The 14,469-nt window shown below is 37.2% G+C and overlaps 1 protein-coding gene across 1 annotated transcript; it reads right to left on the bottom strand.

Annotated features, from left to right (window-relative positions):
- Positions 1-57: 57 nt before the first annotated feature.
- On the bottom strand, positions 58-12,832 carry LOC103970562 (ATP-dependent Clp protease proteolytic subunit-related protein 4, chloroplastic). The gene is given in 10 exon segments (XM_065089389.1): positions 58-618; positions 700-813; positions 4,505-4,554; positions 4,557-4,578; positions 4,758-4,887; positions 5,250-5,384; positions 5,487-5,542; positions 8,627-8,700; positions 8,773-8,834; positions 12,439-12,832. Coding segments are annotated over 6 exon segments (429 nt in total). The 5' UTR covers positions 5,291-5,384; positions 5,487-5,542; positions 8,627-8,700; positions 8,773-8,834; positions 12,439-12,832; the 3' UTR covers positions 58-546.
- Between the last annotated feature and the right edge of the window lie 1,637 nt (positions 12,833-14,469).

Here is a 14,469-nt window from a genome sequence, read left to right as displayed (position 1 = left end):
TTTAAATACTTTCCTCTTAACCCAAAAATGGAATCAAGCATGCAACAAAGATATAAATAGAGAGATTCTATTCTTGTTCTTTTATTTTGGTCGTACAAACTATTGCAAGGCATTGAGAACACATAAATTGAGTAGTGCATGATGAGCTTTCACTGGCTCCAAAAATATATCATACAGGTTCATAGTTTCAAAAACAAAAATAGGGCAGCCATGTCTGATCGTGACTAAATAAGAACCACATTGAAGTATTGTTCTTTGTTCCCAATGTGTTGGGGGAGCCGAAATTTCTAACATGTAATTGCTGCACACTGCCACCATGCTTTGGCTTTTATACCAACAACATTAAACTATGAAATGATCAGCAAACCATTAGTAAATGTAAGCTGAAAACGGAGAATGAAGCAACCGAGGGAACAATAGTAAGTAGTTATACCAAAGCATAAAAGCTGTGATTCAGCAGTCTATATAAGCTGAGCTCTTTTAAGGTCCTTATCACATCATAAATTTAGCTGAAATCCTGGTGTCACAACATCTGCATTCACCAGTCTATATAAGCTGAGCTCTTTTAAGGTCGGAAACGATGCCACGGTCTTCACAGGCCCTCTCATTGTACAGTACCTGACAAAACAACAGCTTTAGCGACAGTGATTCCATTTAGAAAACTTGGCGACAGAATTTGTTTCTTCGTCTATATATTACCTTATCGATGATGCCATATTCAACTGCTTCACTCGGACTGAAATATTTGGGGCGTCTGATATCTTCCTCAATCTGCTCAGGAGTTTTTCCTATGTGCTTCGAGTACATAGCTACCTGAACATGTTTGAGATCAAGTTCAAATACTAACAATCCAAAGCAAAGTCTCAAAAGCTGGCTTCGATAACTGGGCAACTAAAAATGTCTATTTCGGTATAATGTTGAGTTCTATCTTCTTTCTAATGTAGTTAATTAAGCACAGACAGATTTTCTTTTTCATATGTCAAAAACCTATATGCACTTTAAAAGAAAAATCAAAGCTGAACCAAGTGCATGTAGGTTATATTCAGACACCTACAGTATGTAACAGTCGGAAAAGTAGATGTAACAAAAAAGAAAAACTGAAATCAAGAAAGAAGGGGAAAAGGAGAATACTTATCAAGCAACTCATGAGAATGTGCTTAGAACATAGAAGCACGGATCTTATTGCAAACATTGATTGGGACATTTTGTCACATGACCAAAGAGAACAAAGGTAGTCATCTTTTTCTCAAATACACCAGGTGTAAGGCAATATAGATGTCTAAGAACACACAAGATTTCGACGTCCGCTCGGTACGGTACGAAACGGTATACCGAGCGATATACCGAGCGGTATACCGAGCGATATACCGATCGGTATATATATATATATATATATATATTTATTTATTTAAAAGGCGACGTCGCATCGCCTCGGCAACGTCGCCTTTTCCTTCCCCACACAGGGCGACGTCGTCTCGTTTATTTAAATATATAAATATAAATATAAATATATATATACATATATATACATATATATATATAATTCGAAAAAGGCGACGTCGCCAAACGTCGCTTTTTTCTAAAATATTTATATATAAATATAAATAAAAAAAATAAAAAAAAAATATTATTTTATTATTATTTTTCGTTCCGCTTGGTAGCGGGCGGTCCGCGTACCGGTATGTCGTTGGATCGGTATGTACCGCCCGTACCAAGCAGTATCATTCGGTATTGCCTACCTTATAAACCAATGATCGGGAAATTTGTTCTATGGTAATTTTCCAAATCTCAACTATTCATGTGCAAGATTAACTAGGTTTGCTATTATATATCTGCAAAAGGACTTGTATATATGGATGTATTCTAAGCATCTTAGTATGGATTTTATATAATTTTCTAAGCATGGTTATAATCAAAGTCTTGAGGCATAGTGCTGCCGGTCACTAATGTCTTCTGCAGCCTAGACAGAAAGCACCAAGCAAGGCACATGCTTTATTGAAATAATTTATCAAATTTGAATTTTCGTACGTCTATTTTGGTAACTAAATACACCTCGATTGAGATCTAACCAGTTAAGAAAAGTCTGGCTAATTAACTCAAAAGGATAAAGTGCCATGTCAGTTGCACCATGTGGCATCAATAGAATAAAAAAAAAGAGAGAGAGAGAGAGAGAGAAGATGAAATCAACAAACCAAAGAAGAACATCAAAAAGCAATTGTTCACTCAGTTTCCTTTTCAGTAAAATTAAAACTTCTCTACAGGTCTGATTCTTTCCCTCGCTAAAGAAAAAAAATTTTATACCTTTTGAAAGCAAATCCAATATTGTTTCTAGCATGGTATGCAATTTCGAATGGTACCGCCCGATACAGGCGGTACGTACCGGTCCGACGGTATATCGATATGCGGATCGCCCGCTACCGAACAGACCGTGCTATAGTGCTATAATAATATACTGTAGCAATGCTACGGTGCTACAATAAGAGAAAATCGCTCGATAAGCCTTGGTGTACTGTTCGGTACGCCCTGATATACCGCTCGGTACGCAGATATCGTATCGTACCGAGCCAATCTCGAAATACCGGTATGGTACGGTATTGCATACCTTAGTTTCTAGTATCACATTAGAAGTTAGTAACGAGGACAAGATAATAAAATCAAGCAATGTCTTTGAGGATGAGGGTTCTTATGAAAAGCTCATGAGGCCCACATGTAACTTGTATAATAATGGAGTCTACTGACCAATAAATAGGAGGTCACACGTAAATAGGCTGAAGATAAGCTTTGGTATATAGGAAGATAAGTGAGAACACTATATGTGGATGACATCCTAATTATTGGGAATGATTTAGGAATGCTCTCCACAGTAAAAGCTTGGCTATTTAGACATTTCTCTATGAAGGACTTAGGGGAAACATCCTATATATTGGGAATTCGGATTTATAGAGATAAATCAAAGAGGATACTTAGCTCGTCCTAATTCAGGTACATAGACTCCATTGTCAAAAGCTTTGGTATAAAAAATTTCAAGAGATGTCTCATACCAATGAGACATAAAATATTATTTTCTAGAAGTATGCCCTTCTAAAGAAATGATAGACATGTATAGAATACCCTATACCTCAATATGTATGGTCATGCCATATCGATTGAAGTAGATTCCAAGTAAGTAACATTAGGAACCATACAACACACTATGATTGAAATAAGAGAGTTGATGCCTAAAATATCTAAAATAAAATAAGTACCGGGCTTAAATCCCACCATCATCACTTTTATTTTGCACAAAAAAAAGAAAAAACCATCCAACCTATTGAACTGAAAATATAATGGTCCACTATGATACCAATTCAAAATATAATAGTCAACTGGGATATCGATTTGGAACTAGCCAAGGTCCTATCTTGTGTCTAACTATGATCGATGTCGGAAAACATCCAGTCCCCTAAGGTGTTGAACCCTATAAAACTATGTCAAGAGCGTACTTTAGAAAACTCCTTTAATATTTAAGTCAGTTCGAGGAGTGAGGTGTGTACTGAATGCCGAGACTTATAAAATCAAATGTATAAAGAGATTGTGAATTCGTGCGTTAAGAAACACACATGGGGGAGCTTTTATAATGTAGGTTCAGGATTATTATAATCAAAGATGCGTATTGATGTCAGAGATGATCACATGCTTCTGCTAACCTTATTAGAATTATGTTGGCCTTAGTGGAATCATTTGCACCTCCCATTATACCTTGCCAAGTGCAATGGAGTTGTGGCATGATAGGATTCTTATTTTTTTACTATCGATACAAAAATACAAGTAGCAATTATTTACCCTACTCACAAAGGAGGTAAATTATGTCAATTAAGGAGTACTATTATTAGGGGAGGCTCTTTAGGCATATCAATCCTACTATCTTTTAAAGGAGTACTTTAGGTTACACTTGTAGTGTTATAATCTAAAGAAGTATTTTTTGTAGTGTTGGTTGTGTTGTCATTGAAAGCTAAGTGCTTTAAGTCGTGTCGATCGCATTGTCATCAAAAGGAGCATTTCCAATCATGTTAACTGCAATATCGAATTCAGTTTGTTAGGCTATCTAATAACTTTTAGTGTCTTCTATTGTTCCAAACTCGGATCCGCCTGATATCTATTCGTAACACTTAGAGCATACACTATATTAGGCCTACTACATAGCATAGCATACATGATATATCCTACTCTGATGGCTCCATTCTGACGACTTATAGTAACAAACAACTTATGGCATTTAACAATTCAAAATTTTCAAATAAATGTCAACATGCTAGAAAAATAACATTGGTAAAATGGCACAAAATTTCATAGTCTTGTCAAAAATGATAATATCAAGCAAGCATCCATATTCATATGTTTAATATTCCAGGCTTCCAATTCCATATGACCTAAGCAATATCAGTGCTAAACATCTGGAAGATTTTGATAAGAAACTTCAAATTAGTGGTACAAAAGTTCCATAGCAAAACAAATATAGATTTACCAGTTCGGCCTTCACATTTTTTATTTCTTTTCTTGCAAGATCAACATCACTTGACCTTGAAATCTTGCAATTGGCTGTAGATAGAAGCATAATTTTAGTCTAGTACACAATCATAGTTGTAATTAACAAGAAAAACAAAAGTAAATAATGCAACAAGCCATGGTCAAATAGGCAAATATATAATGAGAAAGCAAGTTATATTATGATTCCATTCAGAATGCAGTAAAAAATAATTACAGATAATTGAATGTACCTGTTTTATCATTATTGTCGATGACGACGGTAGAGCAGCACGGTTTCCTTTAGAACCAGCAGCCAAAAGTAGTGCAGCTTCTCCCCAGCCATTGCCAACACATAGCGTAATAATTGGTGATTTGACATAACTATACTTTGGAGTGAAGAAATGCAATTGAAATAGTTTCAGCATGCTATAGTTAATATATCATGCCTGGTTTATAGAATTTCCTTAACCCCATACTGATAAAAAAAGGACTGAATAATGATTGTAAATTATAAATTTTCAAAATAAACAAGTAGAGGCAAATAATAACATATTTCAGAATTTCATGGCATATCCAAGCATTAGATTGTTACTTGCTTTCATGGAACCATGGAGCCCAAAACCTAAATCTAAAAGAACAAGAAAAAACTAAACTTTAAATCAAGATAATAAAAACCAGGTATACCAGTCAATACAGAAAAATACCAGCTGGTACATACTGGTCCAGGAAAAATTAGGTATCACCTTTCATGAAGCATTAAGCCATATCTTCCTCCATTAAGCATTAAGCCATCACCTTCTAATTATAAGCCGTCACCTTTCATAAAGCATTAAGCCATATCTTCCTCCATCAAAGTCTGTGCGGGCAACCTTTTAAATCTTGGCTAACATGGTATTTTATCAAAAGATATAATGAGCAGACCAGAATAACATAAATATAAAAGCCATGACAGTTCAAATAACATGAGTGCAGGAATTAACCTCATGACATCATAAATTGCAAAAGCCTCTGTCTCATAACCCAATTTCTCTCCACCCTAGAAGAATGTACATGAGAGAATGAAAGGATAAGGTTTAGGGAAATTGATATCTTCACATGCAATAAAAAGAATCGAATAAGACCGATATATGATACAGGAACAAATGGACCAAAATATATAACGTAGGAAAAAGTAAAGTCTTGAAAGTATTTCCAACAGTATAAGTTACAATTTTTATTTATGTTTTCTAGAAAAACCAGAATAGTGTATTGTCCAGGTCTTGTATTGTTTAAAAGTTCATGAGAATTACTTTTAGCAAAATGAATAAGATTTGAAGGGAGACATACAGCTATTATGAGTGGCATAAAGGAGAAACTTGCTCAAGTTAAAAACCAATTAGAATACCCAACCTTGCATAGACCCAACACAAGGGTTCATCTCACTGTGTACTGCTATCTACGGTTCATAATTTTGTACCGTACCAGAGTATCAAGCTCAGTGCGGTACGGTATGATACGGTACGAGTATACCGAGCGGTACGCTCTGGCATATCGTTCGATATATATATATATATATATATATATATATATATATATATATATAAAGTTAAAAAAATGAAAAAAGGGTGACGTCGTCGAGGTTTTTTCTCCCCACTGTCATGACCTTAGCTGGAATTGCCTAAGGCGTGAGGCACCCTTGCGGCCAAGACGCGAACTTAGCTTGCGTTGCCTAAGTCGCGAGGCACCCTTGCGGCAAAGATGCAGACTTAGCTTGCGTTGCCTAAGTCGCGCTTCGCCCTTGCGATATTGCTCCGCAAAGATCAGCCCACTTGCAACCTCTCGCAGGTCCCGAAGGACCTGTAAAAGAGAAAGTTGATTAGTTCAAAAGAACGAGCGACGGACAAGTCCCGACGTCTCACGAAAGGAGGGGAAGCTTTACAAGCAATTCAGCGAGCACCTTGCGTGCACAAGAGAAAAGAGCGAGAGGGGGAAAACAAGGACTTTAGAGGGTTGAACGAACAGTTGGAAGTCCACAAACAACTGCTCACCGGGTGTCGGGCGCGACAACAAGTTCTCGCCAAGGTAACGTGCGAACTTACGAAAGGTTGTTCAACGCCCGACACTATACCGAAGCCCCATCCAGCCTTGTGCCACCCGGGGGGTTCAAAGGGGCTGAGATGGCTGACGTTTTGGTGAGCGAAAGCGGACCGCAGAAAATAGCCCGTGGCACACGAAAATAGAGCTATTTTGGGCTATTTTGGGGCTGTTTTGCTCGGTTCGGTGAGCGGTCGCTTTGTAGCGCTGCAACTTGTTCGAACTTACATTTTTACAAGCAAAATGACTCAAAACTAAGACAAAACATGCTGCCAAGCAGCTGTACATGCAGATGAGCGCGACAAACGGTTCATTGAACAGAGTTGTTGCAGGTGCGCGACAACCGTTCGTGACACCACGCCGAGGCTTCTTCTCCCCATGCGGATTAGGAGAAGTCGCCGACGACGCCGAGGTCTCCCCATGAAGCCTCAATGACGTTGCCGAGGTTTCTTCTCCCCACACCGAGGTTTCTTCTCCCCGCACGGATTAGGAGAAGTCACCGACAACGCTAAAGCCTCGACACCTCAGACGATAAGGAGGCGACATCTCATCTGCGGTGTCCGACGAAGGAGGGCAGCGACAGATCAAGATCGTCGAGGGAGAGCGGCACAAGATCTTCAAGTTCTCCCTTTTCTTCTCCCTCTTCTTCTCCCCCTTCTTCCTTCTCCCTTGGCTAATATCGCCCGATAGCGGGCGGCGACGGTTGAAATTGACCATCACCAATCAATGGTATCGCCCGGTAGCGAGCGGTCCGTGTACCGTCAGAATCAACTAAAATATTACCACTGCATTGACCCAACACCACCATTGTCTTACTTGGTCTGTTAATTGATCTGAGGGTCTCAGGGCAGTGACTTAATTAGGAATGCTAATCTTATTATGTAAGCAGCTATGGCTAAACTCATACACTTAATAGGAAGCTTTGACCTCCGCCACAACTCAAACTAAATCTTGCTCAGTAAAGAGCTGCTTAAGATATATTCAGACTAAATGATAAGAGTAATCCAGCCATCCAAATTAGATAGTTCAACCATTTCCAAGGTAGACTACGAAAACACATCAAGAAGTCTTGGTATGTATGGAGATTCATGAAGATTAAAAAAAAGTAATAAGCCCAATCTAGTCATAAAGGCACTCAGCAGTCCTATCTGAAGTAGAAAACAGGACGGACTAAGAGCCCATCTCAAATGTCCAAAGACACTTTCACTTGTAGGAAACTCTGACCAACCAAATCAAATGAGTCTAGTTAGGATTAAAAAAATTATGCATAGACATCAACTCCACAAACCCAAGTCTGGCAAAGAAGAAATGAAACATGATATGACATCCAACTAACACAGTTTGACATGACCAAATTGGCAAGTCGAGTTAAAAAAAGGTAACTCTCATAATATTGCAAAGTAGCATCACAATTTTATTAACTTCAGAGAACTTCAGTGGCAACTACTGCACTATAATCATTGTCCAAACTTCAACTACCTTTTTCGAGCCTTGGGCTCATTTCATAGATGCAAACTCATACAACAACTGTTTTAAGCAGTCACAAAGAAGATTACAGAGGCATTATTGCTCTATTGAGTAGAGAAGAATAAAAGAACTCTAAATGATATCTTATTGGTCCATTGAATGTCAATGCATTCTGATGCCACAATGATGATAGGAAAATTGATAAATACTTTATGTTATTGCTGTTATAAGAGTCACATAGCTGAGGATTTTTAAATTCACGGTTCACCAGCATATATGTGGTTAAAACAGTTACCTGTGGCGTCCATATGTGAGCTCAAAACAATGAAGATTCACAAGCCACAACTTTGGAGTACATCAAACTATCAAAGTAATCTATGCCACTCGATTATAATAATTGAACGGCATATATATTAGGCAATGTATTACATAAACATTTTCCCGATATTTCATCTAATATTCATTCTACCAGATACCAAGTTTGACAAACTAAGATATTAAAATATGAAGAATGTTGTTACCCATATCTTAAAAAAAGGGGTAAATGAGTCTGATAACTCGAGAGGGGATATATACTAGCCTTTGTCGTGCCAGTGGAATTTATGTATAGGTAAATTGGCTTCTCTACGTCTTCATATTGAAGGTAAAGAAATTCTGCTAGCATCAGCTCAGTCACCGATGGAACAAGAGACATGCCCAAGTATACAATTCGATTTTTATACATACAAGTAAGAAGCGAGATCTGGAGGTGGCTGCTCCCATGCATTTCCTCTCAAGAATGGGATAACCTGTAAAGAAGTTAAAAAAAAAAAAATATATATATATATATATATATATATTCAAAATTTAAAATAATACCTCAGAAATGCTTTTTTTTTGGCAGATATTTGTCATCAAATGGCAAAAAATAAACTAATACTAAATCTGAAAATTATAGAACTGAAAAGATGTGAAAATGCAACAGCAATCTATCATCTGTATAACTATAAAAAATAAGACATTGATTGTAAAAGGGTGATCCGATGTATGAGGCTCTGGCCAAGACGAGGTGTCAAAAAGTTGAATGTGTGCATCCTTTTGTACAAAAGCCAAAAGGCAGTTTTTGTGACCTGATATGTGGTTGTTCAGAACACAAAAAGCACAACCTTATCATGGTGTCAAGCAAGGAACTCAATTTGGGTACTGGTCCTGTGCCAATCCATGGCTGGACCAACACAGATCTGGTCAGTGGTGCCGTATAGAAGAGGAGAAGGAGAAGGAAACAAAGAGGAAGGGGAGAAGGAGAGGAGGAAGAGGTGGTGGAAATGAGGAGATGGAGGAGGAGTAAGGCAATGAGAGACAAGCATTCCTGCAGCGCAGATCAGGAGAGTTCACAACTTGCATGCATGCACTAACCCTAATAGTGTTCCATGTTTAAAAATATAAATAATGAATCAGTTCATACCCAGACCAGTAAATACCAGCCAATATGTACCAATCAAGGCAGTTTTGCATGCTTGGTGTCGAGGTTCACCATCTTAATAACACTCTAGTTTTATAAAAATAAGAATTTTATCCAACCCCGCAGCCATCCTAGTTGGACCATACATTATCAAGCCCTAGCATAAGTCCACTATGCCTAATCACTACATGATAAATCATAAGCCCTAGCCCTTAACAACCAGAAAGTTTAGGTGACAAATTCCAATACTAAAAGGGCTTTAAGAGTAGCCAAATAATTTCTAAATATGTATGCTTACACCAATGTAGAGCACAAAGCGCATACCATGGCATTGATCAAGTGGCTATAAACAATGGACCAAAAGAAAAACAATTGAAAGTGACGATGATCAAAGTTCAGCTAAATTAGCACTTATAGCGTATTACTTGAGAGGTGTTAATTCATGTTATCTGTCAGATAAATACCCCATAAACATAAATAAACTCTGCAAGAAGACAATAAAACCCACCTCTTGTATGTCCAAGATACTCGATCAACCAAAAGCATCTAAACGTAATATATGCTGTCACATATAACAACTTTGAAATCTTTGAAATGAATGTCTAGAAGCCACAAGTGCACGAACAATGCCCAAGAATGAGATTTTGAGCACACGGAAGCTAAGAAATGAATAAGATGATATGCATATTAGCAAACAGGGTATGAGAAGTCTCCCTTAAAGAATATGATTGAACCTTTTCTCAAGCTTTGACAAAAGGATATACGTAACTGATATACGTTGAAGTTGTCAGAAAGGCTGAAAAGAAAGTTTGCAACTTCCATTATTATGGGAAAGAACAGTGGAGTGCCCAAAAATTTGTATCAAGTAGGTGTTGATAGCTGAAATGCAGTGAGATCTACTTGGCAATGACCAAACAATCTTCAATATATATATATATAATAGCCAGCATTCTATTTATCCTTACAAAGCAGAAACTAATAAAGAGTTTAGACCCTGAAAGAATTTTAGTAATCTAATTTAAATTTCTATACTTGTCTGTGTACATGCTTTCAAGCCTGCTAGATGTAAGAATGGAAAACATGGAACTGGATAGACTTAAATAGAGACATGTAAAATCATAAAATACAAGTGTCATGCTTCATTTAAGTGGCCAATGGTTGTTCCCCTAGTTTCAAATTCAATGCATTGCAATCGTACAAAGTCAGAATGTTATCCTTTCCATTTTGGCTTGCTGACAACATAACCAAAAACTAATATTATAACTATATTTTATGAAGTAGCAAGTAGGAGAAAAGGACGGAAGTACGGGGGCCTTCATTTTCTACCATGCAGTACAAAGAAAATTCTCCTATAAAATATAGGATTTAAAATTTTCATTGAACAGCCTAAAATTTCTCTCTCCTCAGCGCATCAATCTTAAAGAAAAAAAAGTTTCGAGTAATTCATATCCCCGTTAACTTTGTCTATGAATTTCTTCCTAGTGGTCTGATTCTACAAAATGATAGAAAATAGCTTTGCTAAGCCAATATAATTGACTTACTTCGGGTTGAAAGACCGCGCCTTCACTTTGATAGAAGATAAGATTTCTAAGGAAATCTCTCTATTCTATTGAAGAAAATCCTCCATTCTGTTAAGGGAAATCCTTCCTCCTAATCTGTATAAATAGGAGAGGGACATTTTAATGTATTTAAGCTTTTTCACTTATTCAATAAAACTTTTTCAATAAAGCTTATTCAATAATTGTTCTTATCTTCTATTATTTGATATCAGAGCAGTGAGAAAAGCGAAGCTTCGCTCTTGCCTTCGGTCAGCGACCAACGCCGCTGAGAAAAGCAAAGCTTCGCCCTTGCCTTTGGCCAGCGACCAACGCTGCTGCAGCTAAATTCATAAGAGGCTCCACGGTCAATCCTCACCTTCCTCACCGCGATAGTCTTTGTTGATCTGCCAACAGTCGGCGGACTTAAGGAGAACGAAAGGAACGCCTGTGCCCTCACAACAACAGCAATCGCAGTAGTAGAGCGATCTGCTCTTGCTCTACTCACGACTCTCGTAAACTATTCTTTGCATCGATCCAAGATTGGTATACAGGAGTATATCTTGCGGGGGCATGATAGAAGATAAGATTCCCCCAACTATATGAGGAAATCTCTCTATTCTGTTGAGGAAAATCCTTCATTTTGTTGAGGGAGATCATTTCTATCTGTATTGATGAAAATAATAGAAAATAAGAACAATTATTGAAGAAGCTTTATTTAATAAGTGAAAAAACTTAAATACATTAGGAGAAAGGATTTCTCTCAACAGAATGGAGGATTTTCCTCAATAGAATAGAGAAATTTCCTCATATAGTTGGGAAAATCTTATCTTCTATCATGCCCCCGTCGGATATCGAGTCGTGAGTAGAGCAAGAGAAGAGCATATCGTTGCTGCTGGATGTTGCTGTGAGGGCACAAACGTTCCTTTCGTTCCCCTTAAGTCCGCCCTTCGTTAAGTCAGCCGACTGTTGACAGATCAACAAAGATTATCGCGATGAGAAAGATGAGAATTAGCCGCGGAACCTCTTAGGAATTTGGCTGCAACGACGTTGGTCGCTATTTCTCAACGACATTGGTCGCTGGCTGAAGGCAAGAGCGAAGCTTCGCTTTTCTCACTACTCTGATACCATGATGAAAATAATAAAACATAAAAATAATTATTGAATAAGCTTTATTGAATAAATAAAAAAACTTAAATACATTAACATGCCCCTCTCCTATTTATACAGATTAGGAAAAAAAAATTTCCTAAAGAATAGATCGATTTCCAATCTTCTATCACACTTGCAACTGTCAAAAGCAAACAAACACAAAGAGCAACTGAAAAAGAATGAACCTTTTCCAACTCGACAAATCAGAAGATCGATGAACCGAAAAGCGGAACGAATTTTTCTTATTTTCGTTTCAAATTTTACCATGGTAACGACGCCTCTCGTGGGTCGGCCGCTATGGGATAAAGCGGGCGGCTTTAAAGACGGAACCCTAATCTTCAGCCCATTAAAGTCGCCATGGACGCTCCCGCAGACGAAAGGAGCGGCGACAAGGCCGCAACTGAGGGAAGAAGGCCTCGAGGAGGAGGAGGAGGAGGAGACGATCTGGTGAGTATGCGGGCGTCGCCGGAGATCAAGCGTGGCGAGGAGAAGGCGCCTTCCATGGCGTTCCTCCCTTTGCCCCCTCAGAATGAAGGGGCGAAAGTTGCACGCTGATCACTTCCACTTTCACTTCCGCCCGACGCTCGCTCAAGACGAAAAGACCGAAACCCCGAAACCGAAAGCGAACCATGTCGTCGCCTGGCAATCGATAGATGCGGCCAGCAGATAGCTTGATCGATGATCTTTGATGATCGACAAGTATTGTTAAGATCAACGGTGTCTATTGCGCAACAGGTTTATTTCTAAATTATATTTTTTGTAAAAACAAAATATAAATATAAATATAAAAAATTAAAGTTTATTGCGACGTGAAAGCTATTTTTGGTAGAAATATTTGGTCATTTTAGAATAATATTTGAAAACCAATCACAAAAAGATAAAGTTATTTTCTCATCTCACTATGATGATTTAGCAAAGCTCCTCAGCCACCCGCATCGTCCTTCTATACACAATAATGATTGATGGTCGAAACAATATATCATGATCGATCCAAACATGACTTCGGGCATCACCATCATGTCCATCATTATAGCTTTATCATTACGATGATTTCATGAAGCTACTCGGGTTTATGGTCAAGTCATTCGTATTGCAATTCAATACATTCACGTAGATGACGATCCAGAGAGTGAGTGTTGCTAACATGATCCATCGAAACATTATCGTAATTTTGAGCATTATTATGTCTATCATAATAATTTTAGAAAATTTAAATGACATGACAACTGCAACGTAAACGTAATAAGATGTAAAATTTGTCAAATAATATTTTGATAAATATGTATGGCAACCATTATCAAAATAATATTTTAAGTATAAAATTAAATTAATAAACCCTTTTTTGGTCATTATAATAAAATCAATATTTTTTATTTTTTTAATTAGAAGAAAAACTAATATTTTCTTAATTCAATACATGAGAATATGTGTTAGTCGAGATAATCAGTGTTGTTATCACGATCAATCCAAACATTATCATAACTTTGAGCATCACTACCGTATCCATCATGGTAACTCTCGGATAATCAAATGACATGATAGTGGTAATATAAACTGCTGATAGCTACTAAGGTGTATAATTTGTTGAATGAGATTTCGACATATGTGTCTAACAAGCATCAAAATTATATTTTAAGTATAAAAATAAATTAAATAAATCCTTAATTTTTTTATTATTATAATGAAACTAATTTTTAATTTTTAAAATTATAAAAAAATTTATTATATCAAGTGGTGTACATGATGCTGGCATGTAAACTCAAACTTGAAACCTATTACTTACTTATAAATTAGTAAAATTTGGTACTAATCAACTCGAATGTCTTAATAATAATAACAACATAAAAATAATTTAATATTAAAATTTTATTAAGAAATATTATAGCATTCGAATTCTGGCGATGAGCTGTCCCCTTATTCTTCCTCTCCCATATCCTCCCCCCTTTCCAACTTTCAAATATAATTCTTTCTCCTCTTAAATATGATTCTTTCTCCTCTCAAACTTCTGTAGATTCTCTCAATCGTCTAATAGCTAACTCATCCAATGATGAACAACTTGATCTCCCCATTGTACGGGCTGATGTTGCTCTCCATCATCAAATTTATAAACTACTATTGAACTGATTCTTGTTGAACCTAGTATTTTGATGATGAAACTACTTGATATATGTTTATGATTTAATCTGCGTTTTGAGTGACGCAAGGTGCTTCGATCAGGATGAGACAATTAAAGCAGGAACATCATGTTGTGCCGGAGGAACATGTCAGAAGATTGGACGTCGGGCCGGTGGATCG

This window comes from Musa acuminata, chromosome BXJ1-11, assembly GCF_036884655.1.
Source record: "Musa acuminata AAA Group cultivar baxijiao chromosome BXJ1-11, Cavendish_Baxijiao_AAA, whole genome shotgun sequence".
NCBI lineage: Eukaryota > Viridiplantae > Streptophyta > Magnoliopsida > Zingiberales > Musaceae > Musa > Musa acuminata.
Note: the sequence above shows the minus strand (reverse complement) of the source record. Positions and strands in the feature narration are given on the sequence as shown.